This window comes from Cinclus cinclus, chromosome 15 (assembly GCF_963662255.1).
Source record: "Cinclus cinclus chromosome 15, bCinCin1.1, whole genome shotgun sequence".
Lineage (NCBI taxonomy): Eukaryota > Metazoa > Chordata > Aves > Passeriformes > Cinclidae > Cinclus > Cinclus cinclus.
This window is the reverse complement of record NC_085060.1, coordinates 571,239-595,058: the sequence shown is the minus strand read 5'-3', so window position 1 is coordinate 595,058 and position 23,820 is coordinate 571,239. Positions and strand designations below refer to the sequence as shown.

General features: G+C 55.4%; 1 protein-coding gene across 7 annotated transcripts; it reads right to left on the bottom strand.

Moving 5' to 3' along the window:
- Window positions 1-595: 595 nt before the first annotated feature.
- OCRL (OCRL inositol polyphosphate-5-phosphatase) lies at window positions 596-23,670 on the bottom strand. 7 transcript variants are annotated; one of them, XR_009933663.1, is made up of 25 exons: window positions 23,622-23,670; window positions 23,452-23,531; window positions 22,977-23,056; window positions 22,089-22,127; window positions 21,555-21,665; window positions 21,399-21,482; window positions 20,970-21,090; window positions 20,720-20,881; window positions 19,695-19,796; window positions 19,182-19,296; window positions 17,424-17,540; window positions 17,088-17,278; window positions 15,637-15,748; window positions 14,140-14,249; window positions 13,087-13,222; window positions 12,158-12,268; window positions 11,687-11,852; window positions 11,264-11,499; window positions 8,640-8,663; window positions 6,400-6,519; window positions 6,083-6,167; window positions 5,538-5,665; window positions 4,861-4,972; window positions 4,572-4,758; window positions 596-831 (listed from the first exon to the last, which is right to left on the bottom strand). XR_009933663.1 is itself a non-coding variant. In XM_062503100.1 (24 exons), exons 1-24 carry the CDS (start codon window positions 23,652-23,654, stop codon window positions 4,634-4,636), a joined length of 2,700 nt encoding a protein of 899 aa, XP_062359084.1. In that variant the 5' UTR covers window positions 23,655-23,670; the 3' UTR covers window positions 3,436-4,633. The 7 variants fall into 7 exon arrangements, 6 of the variants coding, with proteins under 6 accessions (XP_062359084.1, XP_062359086.1, XP_062359085.1 ...); XM_062503100.1 differs by lacking the exon at window positions 596-831 and having other exon boundaries at window positions 3,436-4,758; XM_062503102.1 differs by lacking the exon at window positions 596-831 and having other exon boundaries at window positions 3,436-4,758; window positions 21,411-21,482.
- Window positions 23,671-23,820: the final 150 nt, after the last annotated feature.

Sequence of the window (23,820 nt, the reverse complement as noted above, 5' to 3'; positions counted from 1 at the left end):
CGCTCTGCTCATCGTCCGGCCCCGAGCCTGGGCTCCCCCCGGTGGCCCCGGTGCCTGTCTGGCGCTGTGGGTGCTTTCTGCCCCTCCTCAGGGGCAACAGGGCCGACTGGACGGGGGCTGCCTGCAGAGGGGCCAGGGTTGCTGCGACGCCCTGTCCCGGTGGGCACGGGGCTGGCTCGGCCATTGGCCCGCTGGGACCACGGGCCTTGCGCGAAGCACTTTGTCAGGGAGAGCAGCTTCTCCTCAGGGCTCTGTGAGCTCCCTCGGGGTCCTGCCCCAGCCCTGTCTGCCACCCCCACGTCAGGGGGGAGCACACAGCTTGTCCTGGTTCTATTTATTCCCGTGCTGCTCATCCCACACCCTGGGTGAGCTGCTCTCCCTTTCCAGCTGCTCTCCCTTTCCCTCTGGCAGACCCCCTCGTGCTGCAGTGGGGAGCCCACCCAGGACACGCTGGGGGGCCCTGGGCCCCTCTGCTTCAGACCATGGGACAGCAGGAACAGGGGGCACTGGGGTCTCTGTCAAGCTCCGCCATGCACCAAAGGAGGGGCCCTGGCTCTGAGCTGGGCCCTGCTGATTGTCTCCTGTGTCTGTAAAGATTTATTGCGTGTAAATACATCTTTATAATAAAGAGTTAATAATTATAACTCAGTAAATGCTGATTTCTGCAAGGGCAGGTAGGGGTTGTTCTCCTGCTGGTGGGGGGGAATCTCAGGTCCCTCTGCTCCCTCCTGAGGCTGTCTCTAAGCACTGGGGTTCATGGCTGTGCCATGGCAGCCCCTTCCCCAGTTGGCAGAGAAGGTGCTCAGCAAGGAGTGAAGCCATGAGATGAGCCTGTGGAATTGGCAAGGAGGGTGGGAAAACACATGTCAGAGAGGCTGGGAGATGGAGGGAGGGGATGCTGGACTGGCACAGGGTTACTGGTCCTCCTGGGCATCCCTACCCCTTGTGTTGAGTCTCTGCTATCCCTCGTATCCCTAGCATTCTTCCCCTACGTGCCCCATCCTTGAACCCCCCCATCTCAGTGTCCCCACCCCATGGGGCTGGGTGTGAGCAAGGCCCATCTGAGGGGCAGGGGCACAAGGCTCAGGGGACTGAGGGTCTCTGCAGGAGGAGAGGAGGGGCTGAACCCTGCAAAGGGCTGGGACCCCACGGGACAGGACACCCGAGCCATGGCTAGGACACCGAGAGGTGGTGCCCACGTGGGGCCCCCAAACCCCTTATTGTTTGCGGGGCTGCCCACGATGGATGTCCCGGGCGCGGGGCTGTGGGCAGGGGGCGGCAGTGCCGGCGGGGAGGGGGTTAAGGGGCTGTGGAGGAGAGGAAGGGCTGCAGCTGCGGGCTGGGGAAGCGCCGGGACCCAGCTGGCCTCCATTAGCTCATCCACCGGGACCGGGAGGGATGCGCTGCTCTGCCCGGCCCCGCGCCAGCGCTGCGGCCACGCCACCACCGCGCCCGGAACGGCCCGCGAGCCCCGGGGCCACCGGGGGGACACCGAGAGCCCCGGGGACACCAGCAGGACACTGAGAGCCATGGCCACCCAGGGGACACCGAGACCTCTAGGGACACCGGCAGGACCCTACGAGTCACTGCTGCCCCATATCCCCACTGCCAGCCGCCCTGAGAGACCCTGCCACCCCCACCTGGCTTCACGGCCACCGCAGGTGCCACTGCTGGTGCCCCCATGACGGTCTGGGTGGGTGGGCGGGCAAGGGTTGCCCGCTCACTACCCAGTCCTGTCCTGGCCCTCATGCTCAGTTTTCCAGACCCAGAAGCCTCCCAGAGCGGGAGTGGGGCAGGACATGGTGCCCCAGGCACAGCCCCCTCCAGCTCCAGCTCTGGGATGCTGGGGAGGTTATCGTTCCTCCATTGCCAGCCTACAGTGCTGCTACTACTGGTTTGAACTGGGAGGGCTCTCAAACCTGCACTTCAAACCACCCCTCAATGCCCATGGTCTGTCTCCCCAGCAGCAGCAGCAGCAGCAGCAGGCAGATTCAGTGGGGTCTGTGCCTGGGCACGGGCAGGACTGGCAGTGGGGGGCCCAGCAGACCCTGGAGTGACTGCCATGGCTGTACCAGCACGGCAACGATGTCCCCAGGCATAGCCCAGCCCCAAGTGCTTGGGCTACAGCCAGGGGCTGCACAGCTGAGCCCTGACCCCAGCCCTCCTGCACCAGCCTGGAAGGAGGAGGCCAGGGAGAACCTCCTGGTTGGGCTGTGGCCAGCCTGAAAGGAGGAAAAGGCTTCTGGGCTGGGAGACCTAAGGAATCTCTGGCTCTTCCTGGCCTGGCCAGCTGCCCACAGGCAGGTGGGAGCTGCTGAGCTCAGCCGTGCTCCCTGTGCCACGCAGTGCCAAGGCTCCTGTACTGCAACAGGAGCTGGGGCAGAGTGGGCAGGGGGCACAGGGCAGTGCTGGGGACATGAGCAGAGAGGCACAGGGCAGGGATGGGGTCTGGCAAGTCCCAGTTGACTGAGCTGGCAGGGGGATGCCAGGGGCACTGGGAGAGGACTGAGCAGTCACAAGAGCCCTGCGGTCCTTGGGGACCTCTGGCTGTCCCCAGGGGAACAGGGAGAACTCACTGCCCACCTAGGGCTGGCAAAGGGATGTTCAGAGTGGCTATGGGACACTGCCAGTGCCTCCAGCCCCACCACCTGGGCACCACCAGCATCCCTCAGTGCCCACGTTCATGGTGGGCTGATGCATAAGCAAGACCCCCAGAGCTGCACCCCAGCAGCTTCCAGGGTCCCCCACAAGGATCCCTGTATCCTCTCCAGGAGGATGGGCAGGCCCAGGCTTTGTCCCATCCCCAGAGAGCATCAGCCCTTCACTCTCGTTCGGCATTTCCGCCGGCAGTGGCAGGAATGTGGCGGCTGCAGGAACAATGCCGGCACCTTGCGCTGGTGGCCTCCGTGACAGCTCAGAGCAGCTGCCCAGGCACAGCCCTGCTCCCAAGGAGTCGCCAGGAAGCAGAAGGAGATGACACCGGCCGCCATTTCCTGCGGCAGGACGTGTGGCCTTTCTCCACCAGCAGGGCCTTGAGCACCAAGGCATCACTGCTCAGGGCTGCTAAAGCCGTGTGCCACGCACGGGCATGGGTCCCATCCGTTCCTGGCTGGACCCCGTGCCATCTCCATCCTGGTGTGGCACCCCGGCACCATCTCCATTGTGCTGTGGCACCACAGTGCCGTCTCCATCCCGGTGTGGCACGTGCCACCACCCACTGCAGGATGGGCACATCCCCCAGCAGCGCAGCCAGCAGGAACCAGTGGCATGGGACCCTCTGCCACTGTCCCCAGCTGTGCCCAGCACACTGCTGGAGTGGCTGGGGGAGACCCCAGCTCTCAGCTGCCCCTGGAGCAGCCTGGAGCTGCAGGCAGGGCTCCGTGACAGTGCACAGCTGCGGGAGGGAGGGCAGGTGTGCCCTGCACAGCCCCCAGGCCTTGTACAACGGAGGTTTATTTGGAACAAACGCTTTCCCAATAAATTATGTAATTTAAAAATTTTAAGGAAAAGAAAAAGGCAGAAGGGAGGGAAGCTCAGCCAGTGCGTGGGGACACAACACCCTGGGCTAAGCCCAGGCACTGGCGGGGGCTCTGTGACCACAACCCCCTCCCCTTGGATTTGGCCTCCCTTACCTGAGGCCATGTGGCCCCACAGGCCTCTTAGTGTTTCAGTGGGACAGGCCACTCTTGTACCCTCAGTCTCCAGCCCCAGGGCTGTCCCCTCAGCCAGCTGTGTGTGACCCTTGCACTGCAGCCCCCTGCACAGCCCTGAGCTGCTCCTCTGGCTCCTTTCACTTCCCCAAACCTGCAGCCTCTGCAAGCACCCCAGGAAGGAGAGAATGGACTCTAGCTAGTGGCACCTGGTCACCCAGCCTGTCCTTACCCCCACACTGCAGGCTGGGCTAGAGGTATAAGGGTCCCATCCTGCTCCAGACAGCCCAGGAGGAGCAGAGAGCAGCTCATGACTCTGCCAGACTCTGGTCACTGTGAGCCACCCACCACCCTGTGTCCTTGGGGGAAGGTGGGACAGGGAAGGGAAAGTGAGGGCAGAGTGGGGGGGTGCAGGGACAGGGGGTGCCTGTGTGCCGAAGCCCTGTGTCCTGGGAGGGAGGGGACAGGGGAAAGTCCCTGCTGAAGGGGAGAGGCCAAATGTCCAAACAACCTTCCTGGGTCAGCATTGTCCATAGCACAGTGATGGCATCAGGGCTGGCAGGGCTGCGTGGCAGAGGGTGGCACATGTTCCACAGCAGTCTGGGGTGGTGTAGCCACCAGCACATGTACCTGACACTGAGAGCACCAGCCAACCCCACCCTTGTCCACAGCAGCTCTTGAGAGATGGGGGTGACACAGAGAAGCGTGACCTGGGAACTGGTGATTGTGCCATGGATGGGTGCTGGCACAGTGCTCAGGTATCGAGAGATCACCTGGCCCTGCAGGGAGACTGCAGGCTCAGAGGTGGATGGCAGTGCAGTGAGCGTGCAGGTCCTCTGCAGCGTGGGGTACGGCGTGGCAAGGAGGGGAAATGTCCCTTCCAGCTGTAAACACGGCACTTGGAGAGCTCTCAGCTTTTACCCCTCGGAGCTGAGAGGCCCGGCTGGAGCGTGGGCCCGGCTTTGGCACACGGCTGGCACGAGTCACTCCTCGTCCCCGGTGAGCAGGAAGCTGTAGAGGAAGTTGATGGCACGCTGGCGGTCCTGCTGGGTCTGCTTGGCCATCAGGTTGGGTGGAGGGCGCAGAAGGAGGCTGGAGAACAGGGCGGCTGCGGGGGCAGGTAAAGTCAGTCACTGCTCAGGAGCAACGACCCTGGGAGGTGCAGGAAGAGGCTGGGATGGAGCAAGGGCTGCAGAGGAATGACACTCACCGATCATGGTGGCACTGACATTGTTGTCCAACGAGCACTTGAGCAGCTCCCGCAGGAAGGACATCAGGTACTGAAACACGTTGCGGTGGCAGCTGGGCAGCTGAAGGATCACCTGCAGGGAAAAGGTGTCAGGAAACTCTCCCAGCTCCCACTGCTGCAGCCTGGGCACGTGTGGCACTCTGGGCTCCACAGCGACTTACCCACAGCTGTAGCCCAGTGCTGATGGCACCTGTGGCTCCTGGTGACATTGCTTCAAGGAAAGCTGTGTCACCAGGAAAAAGCCCCCACTGCCCTGGGGCTTCTTCCTGCTTGTTTCCAATTGGATCCTAGCTCTCGCTGCCCCAAAACTTCCCCCTCTGCTCAGGCACATGCTCGGCCTGGCCTGCTGCCCCACCAGCTGTTAAGAGCCACGCACAGCCCTCCATGGAAGGACAGGAATGGTAGCTCTGAGCAGGAGCTCAAGCCCTCAGGACCGGGCCCTTCCCTGTGTGCTCCAGGTGAGACAGGGCTTACTTGGGGTCTCTCCGGAAGAGCTGCTCACTCTCCCAGAGCCACTGGCAGCTCCTGGGTAGGGAGCAGGGCCCAAGCAGGCCCAGGGCCATGGCACAGGCACAGTCCCTGGCAGCAGGAGCTGCCATGAGCTGGCAGCAGCCCCACAGGTGAGCACAGCCCCGCACCTGTCGGCACAGCCGGCTGCTGTGGGACCCCTCCAGGCACCGCTGGTACAGCTCATAGCAGATCACAGGCTCTGGCAGAGCCTCCAGGAAGATGAGGAGAGCTTCAGCCACAGAATGATTACTGCCCGCTGGACCACTGGGAATCAAGGGTCATGCTGAGCACAGAGATTCCCTCCCTCCCTCCTCAGATGCTCATCACACTGGAGGTCACACAAGTTCCCTGCCTGTCTCTCCTCCTCCTCCTCCACTGTTCTCCATCCATGAAAAACACTGCTCCATCCCCCCTGCACTGCGTTTCCCACCCTCTGGCTCACAGGAGCTCCCTGCTACATTAGCCTCTTCTCCAGACTGTGCCCCTCAGTATCCCAGCTCTGGTGCTTGGCACTGCAGAAGTTTCCAGAGCCCCCCACTGCTTTGGCCAGCACAGATTCAACTTTCAGAGAAGTTTTTGGGTACCAAGGGGAACCCATCCCTGCCAGGAACCCTGCCAGGCAAAGGTGACAGACAAACTCTCCCGAGTGCTGAGATCCATCACAGAAGGATACGGATTGTCTCAGGAATGCTGGTGTCCAAGCAGTCAATGATCTGCTCCAACTCCTCCTGCATGCCTGGAGTCTGGAACAGGTCCTCCTGTCAAAAACAGCACAGGGGTGGAGTAAGTCATCTTCCCCACAAAGGCTGAGGCACATGGTGACTCACAGTAAATGGTGAGCCCCAGGACACCCAGCCAGTGCCCCAGCACAGGGAAAAGCCTTGCCCTGTAAACACCAAACTGGAGCTGATCTCCAGGTGTTTGTGAGGAACCTGGTCACCAGGAGAGCTCCAGCGTGACAGAAGCCCTCTCCCTTGCCCTTCCTCTCACCTGGTGGAGGGCATGTTTGAATAGGTGGTCCACCAAGAGCCAGATCTCCTTTGGCACCTGCAGTGGCACCTCACTTGCCTCCTCACTGTCCAGGGAGCCAATCTGCAGGATGGATTTCTCCTGGGGAGAAAGCACACAAGGGCTCAAGAAAACCTCAATTGCTTCTGCCTCAAGGCCCTCAGTCCCTGGTAGGGGAAGCAGCAGGACCCTGGGGTGCTCTAGCCCTGACTCACTTTCACAGCACCAGTCACTGCTCCACAGCTCCTGGCTCCTCTCCCTCCTGCTGCCCCGTGGAACAACCTGTCCGGTCTCTCCAACAGCCCCAGCCCCCTCAGCCCCCCAGGAGGGGGCTCTGGCTGCCCACGGTGCCCCAGCCCCAGCTCCAGCAGAGGCTGGGAGCCAGCCAATCTTTGTGCTGCAGGAGCTGCCACGCTGGGAAACCCAGCCCTGTCCCCACACATCCCCCTGGGCCCCACTGATCCCCCTGGCCCCACTGATCCCACGCCTTCCCTGGCTCCAGGCTGTTCCAGCCATGGCTGTTCTCAGGCCTCTGCAACTGTGCTGGCTCCTGAAGCTTCTTCCCCGATTTTCCCAAGGAGAGCTCTCACTGAGCACACAGCACCACTGGCAGCTCCCCTTACTCCTGTGGAGCAGCTGACAAGCTCCATGGCTCAGATGTCTCCATCACACCAAGCTTTAGGTGGATCCACGTTCTTGGCTTGACTTTACTCTTGCTTCATGTGACCTCCAAGGAAGAAGCCATGCCCAGCACTCCCAAAACACCCAGGAACCAGCACAAGCAAGAACACAACCCTGCCACCAGCAGAGGAGTCCACAACCCAGACAGCACCTCACTCCACAGCTGTCCCTGCAGCATACACAGCCACCGACAGCAGCCAGGGGCAGCTTCCCTGCTATGCCCAGAGACACCCCGGGTTGACATGAGCCCTGGTGGCATGGGCAGTAGCTCCACTTGCCAGGTCTGACCCTGCCAGTAGATGAAGAGCCATGGTTGCATGGCTGCCTCGCTCAGCAGGCACTGGGAAGGTCTGGAAACAGAGTGTCAGGCAAGAGCATTACAGAATTCCTCCAAGAGGGAAAGGGGGAGAGCTGCAGAGCCTCTCCCAGGGCTGTGGACACCCTTCCTGGGCTGAGGCTCTTCTACAGAAACTCCCTCTGCCAAGGCATCATCTGGAGCAGCCCTTGCCATGAGTGGGAGAGCTGTGGAGACCCCCATGCAGATCCCAGGCAATCAGGGCAGAGGAGAAGGAAGGCAAGGAGCGGCAGGAGGAAGGCAAGGAGCGGCAGGAGCGGGCGGGTGCCTTGGCCGGGCCCCGAGCGCCCCCTCCCGCCGCCTGCCAGGAACGGAGGCACAGCCACGTCCTCCCCACGGGAAGATGCCCCCAGAAGGAAGCATCAAAATCCCCCCCTGCTCCTCTGCCAGGAGGGAGTCTGCGAGCTTCATGTGGTTAAACAGCCGAGCTCGACCCCCTCCTGGAGAGGGAACATTCCTTCTCTCTCCTGTTTTCACTCTGCTGCTGCGCTGAGAGCCCGGAGGGGAACTCGCGCAGACTGGGCAGCTGGTGCAGAACCAGCTCGAACAAGATACAAGTGTCAGAGCCAGCGCAGGGACAGCATGAACACCTCCAGAATCTCCTACTTGCTCTCCCAAGGACGTTTTCCTTGCTCGGCTCCAGCACTGAACGCTGGCGCCAAGGGAGGGAGTGATCCTGTCTGGGCACTGTGGCCATCAGAGGCAGCAGCCCCAGCCCCACTGCTCGAGGAGGCACAGGAACATCCTCCTCTGCACAAGGCCCTCCCTCGGCCTCCACAAGGACACAAGCAGACGGAAAGGAACAAAAGACCCGAGTTTCCTACTCCAGCCATCTTCCCACAGGTCTGAGAGGATGCTGTGGTGAACCCCTCCTTATGGTCAGAGGCATGTCAAAAGCTGCCAATCTTTTTTGGGAATATCCAGCATTGCTGTCAGGATCGGGAGAGCAATTTTTTTCCCCCAAAGCAAATTTGGTGAGCTTTAACATCTCAGCTGGGCTTGGCTCCGGGGTCACTGTGTGCTTCTCTGTGCTCTCATCCAGCCCACAGCTGTGCTAAGAAGCTTTGCTGGCAGCCTCTGTGCTCCCCTCCCCTTCCCTCTGCCACAGAAAACAAGGGAAAAGCTCTCATTCTTTACAAACACACCACTGAGAAGCAGACTGCCACACAGCAATTGCTTGTGTTACCTTTTCTAAGAAGCTGTCTTCTTCCTGAGAGCAGCAGGAAAGAGAGAGGGAAAAGTGTGGTTAAGAGGGAGAAAGCACTCTCGGATTAACTCTTGTGATTAGGCAGAAGCCTAATTTGCATTACAAGAACCCACTGAACACCAGGTCCTTCACAGATTTTGCTGACACGGCCAACGTTAAACCTGTGGGAGAGATTTGCCCACCAATTAGCAACAATCTTGCTCACATGATGCACAGCCTGGTCAGGATTTCTGGAAACTCCTCCGAGGGGCTTGGACAGCACTGTCCACTGGCCAACAGCCGGGCCCTGGGCAGGTGAGATGCGTCTGCCAGGAAGGAGCTCCCCGGTCAGAATCACTGTCCCTGTTATTTCAGCCACCTTCCCTTGTGACCAGGCCAGAGATAAAACGTTCCCTGGGCTAAATCTGTGTTTCGGAGTGTGTGGCAGCTGTGGAGCTCACAGGGCCCCTAAGCAGCTTTGGGTGCAGTCAGGGAAATGAGGGTTTGTGCTCAAACACGGCTGCTGCTGCTGCAGCCTAAGAGCATTAGCACAGCAGAGAGGAGTGTGCCAAGCCCTCAGGCAGCACAGCCAAGCCCTCAGCATCCCCAAACAGCCATCCCTCTGCGGCCAGGGCCGGCTGGACACTGCCCATGGGGTCTGCAGGAGGGAATGGAAGCAGGCTGTCCCTGCTGAGTCCTGGCAGATCAACCCCTCAGGGTGGGAACAGCCCCAGCACACATCCAGGCTGAGCTGGGAGCTCCCACGGCACAGGGACACCAGGAGGGAGCAGCACCTCAGGGTGCCCTGTGGCCTCTGCAGTGCCTGCTTCCCCTGGAGGCTCCCCGAGTTCTGACAGAGCCACAACAGACCGGTCTCTTCCTGGGAACAGCTTGCTCCGAACAAGAGCTGGCACAGCTTTCTCTCCTGAGGCACAGGGGGAGGGCCACACTCACAGGTTTGGGAGGGCAAACAGCCACCTACACGTTTTGTAATGGGTGAGTCATCTCCACCTCACCCCCCAACCTGAGCCTGGCTGCTCATCTCTCCCCAGAATCACAGAGTGGTTTGGGATGGGAGGGACCTTAAAGCTCATCTCATTTCATCCCCCTGCTCTGGGCGAACTATGCCAGGGCCTCCCCACCCTCACAGGGAAGAATTTCTCCCAAAGTTGAGCCTTCAGCATGATCTACACTACAAGACTCACCTGTTCCTGACAGGGGTTCTTCAAGAGGCTTTTTAAAACCCAAAGTAGGATCCCAAGAAAAAACAGGATGAGACACTAATACTGAAATCCCAAAGGAGAGGTGTTCAAGTGACAGCAGCTGTGTCATTGTCTCCCTCCCGGGATAACCAGGAGAGCCACTCCCAGACAAACTCCCACCTCCATGGTGCTACCCCATACCCACCGACCTCAGCCCCCCAGTGACTGCATCTTCAGTCCCCTCTCTGCTGAAAACCACAGACCAAGTCTAGCCAGGCTGAGGAAAATGTTGGATGCAGCAAAGGATGAGCCCATGCAAGTGCAGAAGGTTCTTAAGGCACAGGCACTGCCAGCCTCACATAGCCTGAGCAGCACCAAAACTCAGGGAACTGCACCTAAATGCTCCAGGTTGCAAGGACTGACCGAGGCAGTAAGTGCTCTGCTTGGTCTGGCTCCAAGGATTTCTCAGCTCACAGGTAAAATCAGAACCAAAAAACTTAAAATATCCCCCATGTCCATAAAGGAAAGTTGTGTCCCTGCTGCAGACACTGGAGCAGGTGCTCTTTGCTGATTGTTTTGCTTCCTTTATTTCTAGATGTTTCACTGAGTAACAGGAGAAGGAAATCTACAGATGGAAGCAGAAGAAACCTCAATGGAACATGGCCAGGTAAGGCAGTAAGGAGAGATGAATTAAACCAGCCTGGAAATCAGAATTACATCCCCAAAATGGGACAAGCTCAGAAACAGCTGAGAGTACCCAAAGGACAAGAGGTGACTGCACCCTCTCTCACACACAACGAGCTGTGGGAGGAAGAATACTGATGGTGGGGGCTGGCAAAAGCTGGGGGGAAGGAACAGTTCCCTGCACCACAGAGATCTCTCCCTGATGAGCTGTCTCTCACCCCAGGCACTATCTCTCACTCTGGTTGGTGTGGGAGGAAATGGTCAGAGAGGCTGTGACATTGCTCATCTGCTGAGATGTGTCCTTCAGCACCCCATATCCACACCACAGACTTTCCTTCAGTCCTCCTGCTCCTTCCCCTGAGCAGTGGGAATGCATCCAGAAGGAAAAGGCCCCGGGGCACTTATCATACCTTGGATGAGAGGACCCCAATCACATCTCTTATAAAACCACAGTGCCACCCACCTGAGCCTGTCAGCACCAGAAACACCAACAGGAGGTGCTGGGATGGCTTTTTTGTCCATCAAACAATATTTAGAGCCTCCTCAGAAAAATACAGGCCATCAAAAGCCATCAGCTGTGGTAGATGGGAAGAATAAAACAGCACCTCAAAGCTCTGTGAAGTCACTCAGCTCAGAGCCAGCACAGACAAGCTGCGCTGCAGGCACTGCTCCTGCTTTTGGGAGCAATCAGAAGGGAACCAGGCCTCTCTGGGTTAGAAGAGATGCTCCACAACTCACCAGGTCTATGAGTTTGGTGACTGGAACTTCTCGGATGGGTCGCTTCATCCGGCACAAGGCCTCGAGCGAGGTGCCAAAGCAGCTGGGCAGGTAGGTGCCACTGATGGTCAGGAAATAATCCTTCCCTCGGTCCAGGTGCAGGACAAGAATATCCTCAATTTTATCCTCGCCAGAGTTGAGGAGGGTGACTGAGTCCTTGCTGACATACACGTCCAGGGAGATCTCTGTGCACTCATCTGCAACACAGCCCAGCTCTCAAGGACACAAGGACACTCTCCAAAGGGGATGACAAGGACAAACATACCAGGCAGGGACAAAGGCCACAACAGGAAAGACAGAACAGAGGGCAAGGAAGGTGGGACACAGGAAAGACGGGAAAAACTGAAAGGAGATGGGCTAGGGGTTCTGTAGCATTACACTCACCTGGCTCCAAGTAACCTTCACAAGGCTCGGCCCGAAGCCATGGCTTGCAGTAGTGGGTGTCATTGAGCTTTGGGATGAAGGAGAAATGACAGGTGACCTGCCCATTATTGGTAATCTGAAACTTCTGCTTCTGCAGCTGACGGAACTTCACGTTCTCGAACTCGAACTGCAGAGCAAAGAGAAACCAAGTGATATTAGTGGCCAGCATATGGCCCATGACCAGCCCCCCACAGACTCTGCAGTGGCCCCCCGTGGCCAAGAGGAGCCCACCCAATGCAGAATTCCTCACAGAAGTCCTGCCAAGGAGCCAAGACAACACATCCTCACTAACCCAATTCCTGATCATAAGATAAAGGCTAGAGTTCCATTTCCTATAATCCAGTTTATTGAAACAAAGTCTTTGAAAGTAGTTCTGGCACTTTGAAGGCTGCTGTGTTTGGGCAGTGACAGTGATCCCAGTTGCAACCTCACCTCTCTCCTGCTCAGCTCCAGTGAAGGAAGAAAGTCATTTTCCATCCTGTCCATTATACGAACAATGTCTTCAAACAGCTTCCGATACTTCTGCTCATCCACAACCTTCACCTATGGGCAACAGCAAACGCTCAGCAAAGGGACTGGCTGGCTTTCACAGGAACTCTCTTGATCACGAGCAAACTGCAGACGTGAATTATTTCTCTAAGCACTTACTTCTGTAGCTGCAAGGCTGAGACAGTACACACATATGTGTGCAGTCCCAAGCTGTGTCTGACACTTTACACAGGTTTCACCCCTGCAGATGTTACCAGGGTCTGTCTGGCCACTGGTCACAGCTGGGTGATCACTGGAGGCAACCTCTGAGACAGAACTGGCATGCTGCAGCATTCCTCACGATTCTCCAGAGGGAAAGGAGAGAGGCTCTTCTTTAAAGACTCAGCCTACTCTACTCAGCCCAGGTGAGGCACACAGGAAGTGCTGTGTCAGATTCTGGGCTCCCAGAACAGGAGAGACATGGAGGTCTCATGTAGATGGGACCAAACAACACACTGTGGTCCTTTCCAACCTGACCCATCCTGTGACCTGAGCCACCCAGGGAGCAGGAGGTAGCAAAAATGGATGCTGAGCATCCCCATTTGCTGCATCAGAAAACCTGAATTTCCTGCAACTCTCCACTGAAGGCATGCAGCTGTGACCCAGATGACACAGCACAGGTACAGCCAGGTCCAGACTGCTGCTGTGTGTCCACGTGGAGGAGGGAACAGTGCTACTCCCCCATTCCAGTGCTGCCAGATGCAGCACCCCCACAGCAGGCACACCTCAGCTGGGTTCATCTGTGCTCTTGCAAAGCCTTAGCAGAGGTGCCTTGACTCCAGTAGAGCAATGCCTGGAACACCTGGGGTCCTGCCCCCCACACACAGACGTACCCCAATGCTGAACAGGGCACTGACAGGTTTGTGGTCACTGGTCTTGAGCTCCATGTGACTGCAGTACCGGAGCTGGCTGATGTTCCCTCCCCTCCACAGGATCCGGTCACACCATGCTGGCACACGACACTTCCCACTACGAAGAAGAATGGATTACCAGGGGAATCCAGCAATCCCAGCAAGCCATCCAAGCTGTTCCTCCTCCCAGCAAGGCAGCTCCCTCCACCCACATCATCACACCAGTGATGGGGTGAACTCCTATCACTTACCCAAACTTGAATTCTGTTATTTTTCTCTGCTCTCTCCCCCTCTCCCAAGACAGCAGGTAAAATTTCCATCCCTTCCAGCACCAGGAAACAAAGCAATGCTCAGTCAAGCCCATTTCCACAGCCTGAACCCATATGTGCTGTGACCCAAGCTGCATGACTTTGTTGTGCTGCCAGACCTTTCTGCTCACACTCCAACCCATGGTTCATTGTTTCCACTATGGGAAGTCTACTCAGTGATTGCTATTATGTTGTGAAACCTGAATCCTGGGTTATCCTTCTTCAGATTAACTACTGTGCTGATTCATAATCACGGCAAGTCAAATTGAACCAGTACATGGTTTGAAAGTCCTTCTTGGGAGTTCCTCCCTTCAGAGCAGCCCCTGCAGCAGATGCAGCCATCTCTGTGGGAGGCACCAAGCAGGAACCACAGTTGCTCTCACAGTGCAGCCACCCTGTGGGTGTGCAAGTCAGGGGACAGGGTGACTCAGAGAACCTGTTTCCTTATCTCTTCAATTCCTTTTTTATCCTGCTTGCCTGTCCCTGGTAATAGAAAAAGCCCCCAGTGCAGGGTCACCTGAGCTCACACTTCACGGGCCTTCACAGAGGTTTAAGGGATGTGCCTGGTCAATGCACACAGGGGGCTGCTTACTGCAGAAAGAGGGAAAGAACAGAAGGCCAAACATACACTGACAGGCATACACAGCTCTAGGAAGCAGGAAATCAAGTTTTGTGAGAAAATGCATTTTATGTCGTAGATAAATATGCCCAGTGGCAGCCGATGTACCTGGAGTCCCAGCGATCTGTTTTAGAGTCATATTTATATGTGGGGATGAATTTAATATCTCCCTCCATGAAATCTGCAAATGCTTTCTTCTGAGTGCGCTGAATATTCAGCTAAAGCAGAAAAAGAAACCTTTAAAAAGACAAAAAAAACCCCAAACCAAACAAAACCCAAGAAACCCTCCCCTGCCACAGCAGTGTCAGAGAGCAGATCTACAGGCACAGCAACCATAGCCTTAAGGCCACCGTGTGGGATTCACAGACACCCCCAAACTGCCCCTCAGACCTCACACCTTTAACACACAAGAGGAATGTTTTCCAAACAGACTGAGTACAAATGGGCATGGTACTATTAATTACTAAATTTTTTCATCAGTTTTCAGGCTTAAGATTGCCATCATTAATCCTTTCCCACCAATCATTTTAGCAAGAGTCTCCAGGATTGCACTTGCCTGACAACCTGACACCACCTTCCTTTGCTCCTTTCCTCTTCTGAAATATCTCCTGGATGTCTTCCTCACTAAGACCTAAGCTACAGCTGTTTTCTGCATGAAGCTCTGCAGTACAACAAAAACAAGCTACAGAGGACAATCAACCAAATTTTCTGTTAACTGTGTCAGAGGTGATATTGTACCACTGTTGTTCATATTTCCCCTTGAGGGGTGCAACCCTTCACCTGAAAGGCACCTGCCACCACTATGTGGTGCAGGGAAGGTGACAACACACAATTCAGGTCAAACTGGCCGAGCAGATTTGGGCTCCAAATCAATACCTCTTCCACAACACTGAGCACAGCAGCTTTTGTTGCTATTACAAATACCTGTGTTCATCTTGGAGCTTGTATTTAAGAGAGAACTCCTGCACTGAGACACAGACACACAGTGACTGCCTGAGTCACCCAGTTACCCCAGTATGGACAACCTGGCTTTGTTTAGGGGGATGTGGAAGCAGCACACCCAGAGCTCTGTCAGGGTCCAGTGTCTATGTCTGTGTCCAGACCCTAATTGCAGTGTGCCATGGAATTATGTAGGTTGGAAAAGACCTCCAAAACCATTGAGTCCAACTGTTCCCCCAGCATTGTCAAGGCCACAACTAATCCATGTCCCCACATGACACCTCTACATGTCCGTAAATCCCTCCAGGAATGGGGACATCACTGCCCTGGGCAGTCTGTGCCATGGCTGGACAGCATTTTCCACAACAAAAATTCTCCCTAATATCCAACCCAAACCTCTTCTACCACAACTTGAGGCCATTTCCTCTTGTTCTGCCAGCTGTCACCTGGGAGAAGAGACCAAGCCCCACCTGGCTGCACCCTCCTCTCAGGGAGTTGCCCCTGAGCCTTCTTTCCTCCAGGCTGAGCCCCCCCAGCTGCTCCTCATTAGATTTGTGCTCCAGCCCCTTCTCCAACTCCATGCCTACCTGCTCCTCCCCAGCAGAGCACATCCTAAACCAAGGTGACCTCCCAGGGATGGGGTGAAATGTGAGAGAGTTCACTGACCTGGTCATATGTCAGCAGCTTCTGAAGCTCATTCTTGCTGATGAGATTCTTCACTTCACTGGCATCCAGCAGACACAGCCTGTAGTTCAGGTCTCCCAGCCAGATAACAACACTGCAAACAAAGATACACAAAGAGTCACGGAGTGGTCTGGTTTGGAAATAAACTCAAAGCTCATCTTGTTCCAGCCTCCTGCTGTGGGCAGGAACAACTTCCACTGTCCCAGGTTGCTCCAAGCCCTATCCAACCTGGCCTTGAACAATTCCAGGGATGGGGCAGCCACAGCTCCTCTGGGCAGCCTGTGCCAGGGCTTCACCACCCTCACAGGGAAGAATTTTGGGAGCAGATCAGCAGTTAACAGCTCCCCTTTTTAAACCACATTAAAGCTGAGACATGTGGAAGACAAAAAGGAGACATTAGAGACTGAGTCCAACAGCAGACATTTCTAGTGAAAGCAGATCCTACAGGACTAAGTCCATCTCCTTTGGAATTCCTTAAAGATTGAAGACATGGTTTAGTAGGAGATAATGTGTTTGTCCCAGCCTGAAAAAAAGCCAGAGAACTTTGAACATAACTGTCAAATGAAGCAAAACCAGTGTTCACACAAAATCCAGCCAGTACTGAGGCTCTGCTCAGGTTAAGAAGAGGGCAGTGGTGGAGTTCATTAAGCAGAGCCAGTCTGTCAGCCAGAGAGACAGGTGAGGTATCTGTATTTGCAGGGTTATCCCCCACTGACACCCTGCTTTTACCTGCTGGTTTTTCACTGCCTTTCCTTCAACCAGAGCAGGCAACTACTGCACCACGACCGAGCCAAGACCGCCTGACACAGAATTAGCAGCAGCAGAATTATGTTCCTGGAGTTTAAAACCTTCTGGACATTGTTTTCCATCCCAGCCATCAGCCACACCTCACCATCACCCACTCAACACACTGCTCCTCTCCAGGCCCACAGCCTTCTTGCTATCAGCAGCTAAAGAAACACTCATGGGACTCACTCTTTACTCCATAAAGGTTTCATTTAAAGATTAAAATTTAAACCCCTTGCTAGTGCCAAAGCTCTTCCTGTTTATAGTCAAACCTCAACATTTCCATTAGTGGATTATGAAGGATAATCTAATATTTGAAGCTTTTTTCTGTACTAATCCACTCTACATGTTTGGTTCTAAAATGGTTTAAGTATTAATTACAGAAGTACCAACCATTTGTATTCTGTTTAGGCCTGCTGAAAAGGAGGTTATACACAAGTGCAAGGAGAGGGACACTGGGGACAGGGTGCACAAGGCACTGCAGCAAGGAGGTGACCAGTTTGTCTGCAGGAATGCAGCACACCACAGCCTTTGGGATTTCAAATTATTTAATCAAGCCAGAAAACTTATCTGCATGAAATCTCCTGTTGCTGAAGCTCTGCCTTGACTTGGGTTACTCAGCACCACTTCCAAAGGGTCCAACTCACTCGTGTTTCATGATGTTGAGCTCAGCCAGGCTGTCTGAGCTGGGGATCAGGAAGCTCATCCGGGCACAGATGTCCTTGTAGTCCTGGTTTCGGCGCTCAAAGTCCTCCACGTGGGCAGCCAGGTGGGAGTTGACGACACAGAAGGTGGTATTGTAGAACATGAACCTGATGGCCACACCACCCTTGTTGCCCTGGGGACAGGAGGGACCAGTGGGGTTGGAGCAGGTGGCAGGTGAGGAATGGGGAAGGGACTGGGATGGCACAGGTGAACCAAAACAGACTGTGCCACTTCTTGCACGGATACAGGGAAGCAACAAGCTGGCTTTGGTGACTCACCATCTTCCCCATGACTCCTGTGCCTACAGACTCTGTCACAACCTCTCTGATATTGCTCAGATGATCCTTCTTAGCAAATATGAGCAACATCATCCCAACCAGGCGGATCATTTGCACCTGTAAAAATAAACAGGATCCTGAATTTCCAGAGAGGCAGTGGGAATGCAGTTCTGATCTGAACCCAAAGGGTCTCCTGTCCACAGCAAGGTTCTTAGGGTCCATCTGCACCCCCACAGGAGCTGTCAGCAGTGCTGAGCTTACTGAATTCCCTACTCTGGTCCCTTCCTACAGCAGGGTGGGCACAAAGAAACTCAACAAATGCCCAGCAGGTCTGTGACTCAGCCCTTACTGTGCTCTAACCAGCATGAGCACAGAAGCTCCTGAGTGCTCCAGCCAGGCCCAGAGCTGGGGCTGTCCTGAGGCTGCAGGTGCAGTGGGAGTCAGAGCTCACCTTGCCTGACTGCAGGCTCAAGTGCAGAGGGGAATGCACAGAGATGTTCTTGTTTCCCTGAGGCAGGGGTAGCAGAAGGCATCTCTGAGCTACAGACCGACCCATTCTCAGGGAATACTCATTCCCTAAAGCCAAGGGCCCCTCTGCATCTGAGCAGGTATCTGCCCCTGCAGAGCTCAGCCCACAGAGGCTGCCGTGCTCATGTGCCCTGTCCCAGTGGGGATCTCTGCTGCTCATGTTTTATTTGTGCTAAGCCAACACTGCCCAGTCTGTGACCTTCCTGCACATCCAAAATTATGCTATCACCACTCTGAAACAGTGACAAGGCTCACCTGCTTGAGGACAGTCTGCATGCTCTCCACTATGCACAGAATATTCATAAGTGCTGGTATTAAGACTCTGCAGTGAGGAAAGCTGAGAGCAGAGAATTTGGCTGCAAGGGCCCAGCACCCAGTCTGCTCTGCAGGAGCAGAATTTGCAAGTGACCACAACCCTTATCTACAGCTTTGGCCACTTCCCCCTCCTACAGCCACATCCTGTGCTCTCCCTTTCATTAAGGTGGGAGAAATTAACCCAAAACTCAAGTGAAGCAAAGGGAGGGAAGGGAACAGGAACCTCTCTGCAGTTCGGGCCAGGACTCCTGGCTCCCCTTGATAGGTCTCAGTTCAGCAAGAACTCTACTCCCTGCTTCAATCCCTGTAACACCTGCTCAGAGCAAGCAGGATGGGGTGTGACAGCAAACACACGGGCTAAGGAAGAAAGGGAAACTCATTCATGTATTCAGGACTGGTCCCTGCAGCAGAAAGGTTTGTCACAGCAGAGATAAAACCAATGTCTTGCTCTAAACCAGCCAGAATGAAGTCCTGCTGCCACAGCTGAAGCAACTCTGACTCAAGGCAGCATCTGGAAGGTTTCACTTCATAAATCATCCCACTCCTTCAGGGAAAAGCTATTAATTTAATTTACCAGCTCACAACACACCTGGCTTCTATACTACAGGATGAGAAGATAGTATGGGTAGAGAATTTGAACCTGCTGTTTCCCTGATACCTACCTCCTATTTGATAAAGGTATTGTGGTCCCCACCTTTATAAATTTCTACTTCAAAGCACAGCATTACCCTGCAGCTGTGGTGCAGAAACAGACTCTCCAGATTGAACTTGATATATTTGACACATGCCCAGTATCACCCTTGGTTTCTCCCAGCCTTCCTCCCTGGACAGGGAGGAAATGGAGAACCCTTTTCCTTTTTCCTTTCCATCATGCCAGCTTCATGCCAAGCCCCCATGCTACTGAGCAGAACTCACTTTCTTGTATTTGGCCTTAGGGTGCAGGGACCTCTCGACAGCAGCCAGCCACTCCTGCTCCTTTGTAGAGTCAAAGTAGAAAAAAGCCTCTGTGCTGAGGTCCAGCTCCTGGAACCTGGAAAGCCAAGAGCTTAGCACCTCCAGCCCTCCTGCATACCCCTCTCTTCCTACAGCAATGTGAAACCTCCAGCAACAGTCCTTGGAGGAACAGCTCCTTATGGCCACTTACTAAATAATGCAGTAGAATTTCCCCTCAGTGCCTCTGAGATCCCATCCCAAACCCCCAGCAGCCTTGAGAAATACCACTTCAGGCAGAGGACAAAGCTCTGCAGATGCTTCCAGGATAATCTATGATGTCATGCTTAGCTTTGTTCACCCTGATCTGCTGCCTCATCCGATGGCTTTTTGCCCTCAGACGGCCCCTGTGTGACACAGCTCAGCTCTGTGCAGCCTCTGAGAGTTAAACCTAGCCTAAACCCAGCCCAGGCCTCCTGGATCCCCCCAGCTGCTCACCCGATGCAGTAGAAGTCTGGAGGCTCCGTGTCAAACATCAGCCATGGATTCAAGAAGCTGTCAGGAGATTGCCCGTTCACATTCCACGTTCCCACAAAGAACCTACAACACAAAAGCAGCTGATCTGTTAGAAAACACAATGCAAACCACAGCAGCACGGCAGTGCTCCAGCTGGAAGCACACACTGCGAGCTGCTCCCTGCATGGGGCAATGACAGCCACGGGGGGAACTGAAAGTCACAGAATCACTGAGGCTGGAAAAGGCCTCCAGGGTCATTCAGTCCCAGCTGTGCCAAATCCCCACCTTGTCCCCATCCCAGAGCTCCAAGTGCCACATCCCGGCATTCCTTGCGCACCTCCAGAGATGGGGACTCCAAACCTCTCTGGGCAGCCCCTGCCAAGGCCTGACCACACCTTCCATGAAGGAATTCCTCCTGGTGTCCAACCTGAACCTTTCCTGGTGCAGTTTGAGGCCATTTCCTCTTGTATTCTCCCTTGCTCCCTGGGAGCAGAGGCCAACCCTCCTCAGCTGCCCCCTTTCAGGGAGTTGTGCAGAGCCAGAAAGTCCCCGAACCTCCTTTTCTCCAGGCTGAGGTTCCCCTGCTCCCTCAGCTACTCCTGGAAAATTCTCCCAGGCTTGGCTCTCTCCAAGTGACACTCCTCTTGAAGTAAGACATTGCACCAGCAAACATCTAGCTCTTTTAACACCACGTCACGAGGGACAACACCACGACACTATGGTGGGACATCTGGCTTCACTCCTTCTGCCCACCTGCTCCAGCCTTACCAAGGCTCAGGAGATCTGACGCACACACACACACACACACACACACACACACACACACATAGACACACACAAGACAAAAGGAGCAGCTGCCCCATGGACACTTGGTGACTTTTGGGCTGTACCATTCTCACTGGCCACCTGAGCTGCAGCCCATCGGCAGCTGCCAGGGTCCAATCCTGGGGGAGATCCAAGCTCACAGGAGAGATCCTGCAGCTCTGTCCTTCCCTGCCAGGTCTCACCTGAAGTTGTGCAGGTTGATGTAGGCCTTCTCCCTCTTGGCCAGCACATGTTTGATGAGCCCCTCTCTCTGCCCTGACTGTGTGCTGGGCAAGAACATCTTGCGCATCGTGTTGGTCACCTTGGGCTGGTCTCTGGATGTGCCTTCTCTCTCTCGGTGAAATCTAGGAAGGAGGCAAGAGCAGCACTAGAACTAGTTCTGCTGTCTAGGAAGAGAAGTAAAAAAGGGAACAGATCTCCTGCTTTACTTACTGCTTATTCTGAGGCACAGGAGGAGGCGGGGGCTCCCGTCGAGATCCCGCTTGGTGGTTTTGCATGTTCCTTTTCTCTTCTAGGCTCAGAGTGTTGAAGTCATCCTCAAACCCCAGAGCACCTGTAATGAAAAATCCAAGAAAAACAGCCTGAGAAACAATTTGAAACAGCTCAAAACGAGAAGGAAAAAATGTAATTCCACAGAAAGCGAAAAGCAAATGACAGGAGGAATAGATCAACTGTGTGACCCTGGAAATGGGAGAAAGGAGCACTAACCACAAGTCAAAGCAGGAAGGAGCTTAACATGCACAAACCAAGGGTGAAAATAGCACTCAGGAAGGAATGAACAGACAAGGAAGCAGGGCCAGATCCAGCTCCTACCCTGGGCACCCCAGCACTGCACAGGCCCTGAAGCAAAGCCAACTGTACCTGGAGACAGACCTGTGAGGCTCTTCTCCACCTGATGCCAGACTGCTGAGTCCTTAGGTTCAGGAAAAGACGCTTTCAGGTGGGCTGGGAAAAAAACCATCCCCATCAGAAACTGCTGGCAAAGGATTTCACAGGCACAGGGGCAGCTGTGCTCACCTTCCTGTATGCTCTGCACCTCTGACAGGAAGCCCAGGCAGCGCTCCTCATCAGGGATCTCAAAGAGCCGCTCCGGCGCCGCGTCGCCCTGGATCCGCACCTTGCAGCCTGCTTCAAACACACTCACCGAGTCAGCCCAGGCTGCCTCACAGCCCCACGCTTCCCAGCCAGCTTCAGGTGCTGTTTGTGCACCTAAGTTACTCTCCCTGTGCTTCTGAGGTCCCCCCGCCCTGCTTGGGGTATCCCCAGCACGTTCTCCTGGCTTTAGAAATCCTCCCTACTGCAATCTCACAGAGAAGAGCTCTAGAAGCAGGAAGAAAAAATGCAAAAATTTCAGTCATTTGCATTTCAAACCTTGTCTGTCATGACAACTAAGTGTCTGACAGAGCCAGATGACAACATCAGAGGGAAAACAATCCTTGTTTGAGCAGAGGACAAACATAGAGCCTAGAAGAAGACCGGAAGGCAAAACAAGCACCAGTGGCTGTTCCCTGACAGGACCTTTAGCTACAGCACTGCCCTTATGAAACTTACTGTTTGTAGCTATATCAATCAGCAGAGTTTCTTCTGCCTCTAGAAAAGAGAAAAATAGGATCAGTAGAGGTGACATTAGATGCTGCAGGAATTGAAGACTCATATAATTACACTGCCTGCTACCAGCCATGAAAGAGCCCTGACAGGAACAAAGAGCTCTAATTTACATCTGTACATTCCTAACGGTTCTGGCAGAGAGAACCTGGACAGTCAGCTCCCAACGAGTGTCCCAGGGAGACTCCCAGCACACAGTTCTCATACACCTGGATGGTTATTCACCCTCTACTTTGGGAAAGACCAACTTGACAAGGAACTTCAGAGCTTTTCTACAGAGCAAGACCAGCAGCAGAACATCACTGAACTGCACATGAGGGAATGAGTAAATTCAGGAAAAATGGCTTTTACTCCTTACAAGGATTCACCCCAGGGCCACTTGCTTCTAAGCTCTTCCAAGACAAGGCCTAAAGCCCTTCCTCATCCAATAAGTGGGATGCTGAGAGCTTGCTAGACCTTATGGAAGTTTAGATATAAACATGCGGCAAAAGGCAACAGCTCCCAACTCTTGGCATGGCAGAGAAGCCTGAGAGACAGACACCAGCTGACACCAAATTACAGACCCTGAAACCAGGCTCTGCATGTGTTGGCTCTGTGTGATGCCAAGCCCACCACACACTGGAGCCAGCCAAGCTCCTCATAACTGCATACTGACATGGAATGACAAGCTGCTAGGATGAGCTACAAGGGGATTCCATAAAATGTGAGTTGGTGTTTCACAGGGAAAGGATTCAATGCACTGTGACTCAGGAGGCAGGTCAGGAAACACCACTCAGTTTGAGGTTTGTGGATCAACAGCAATAGATTCCAAACCTTCCCCTCAACAGTCAGTACCTTGCACACATTTAAAGCGGCTGTTGATGGGAATATAATCCGGATCAGAGTTTTCTTTCTCCTGGGAGCGAATAACGACCCTGCGGACAGAAGGAAGGTTTTTAAAGACCTGTCAGCAACGCCCTGCTCACACACGCACGAACAGGAGCTGTGTGTACAGAGCCACAATGCTTGATTTTTATCGATGAGCTTCTGGGGCAGGAGGAGGAAAATGGCAGCGAAGATGAGACGGTGCGGATACCCGGGGGAGAAGTAAGAGCTGTTGAACGAACTCCGCCACGGGGCAGGTCCAGCACCGGGGCGCCAGCAGCTCCGGCAGCCGGAGGAGCGCCGGGGAGCCGGGAATGCACCTCCGGAGCGCCGGTCCCGCGACTGAGGGGAGCCCGCCGGGGGAACGCGCAGGGATCCCGAGAGTCACGACGGCTGTGGCAGCTGGGCGGAGAACCGAGCCGGGCCCCGCCAGGCTCTCACTCACCCGTAGCGGCCGGCCCGCCGCTCCAGGCCGAGCACGCACGGCTCCCGCCGCCCGGCCCGCACCTCCGCGCCGGCAACGCTCTGCGCCGCAGTTAAGGAAAGCTCCGCTCACCGGCCTGCCCGCCCCGCCGCTGCCCCCCGCCCGCCCGGCCCCTCGCGCCCGGTGGATACGAGCAGGCCGCAGCCCCCGGCGCGCGCCTCCATGGCAGCGCTCGGTCTCCCGGCGACTCCGCGCTGGCACGGGAGCGGAGCGGAGCGGAGCGGCCCCGTCGCCGCCGCCGCGCCCCCTGCTGGCGGGAGGCCCCCACCGCCCGTGCCCGCGACGTGCACCGCTGGCGCGGCAGGAACGGGGAGTGCACCGGGGATGGGG

Bases quoted from the DNA above. Each gene is read 5' to 3' on its own strand.
- OCRL (XM_062503100.1), bottom strand. From the start codon at position 23,654: ATGGAGGCGCGCGCCGGGGGCTGCGGCCTGCTC. The intron at 17,541-19,181 runs GTGAGTTCTGCT...TTATTTTTACAG, and splicing joins CTAAGGCCAAATACAAGAAA to GTGCAAATGATCCGCCTGGT. The intron at 14,250-15,636 runs GTCAGTGAACTC...TTTCTGCTTTAG, and splicing joins AGCTGCTGACATATGACCAG to CTGAATATTCAGCGCACTCA.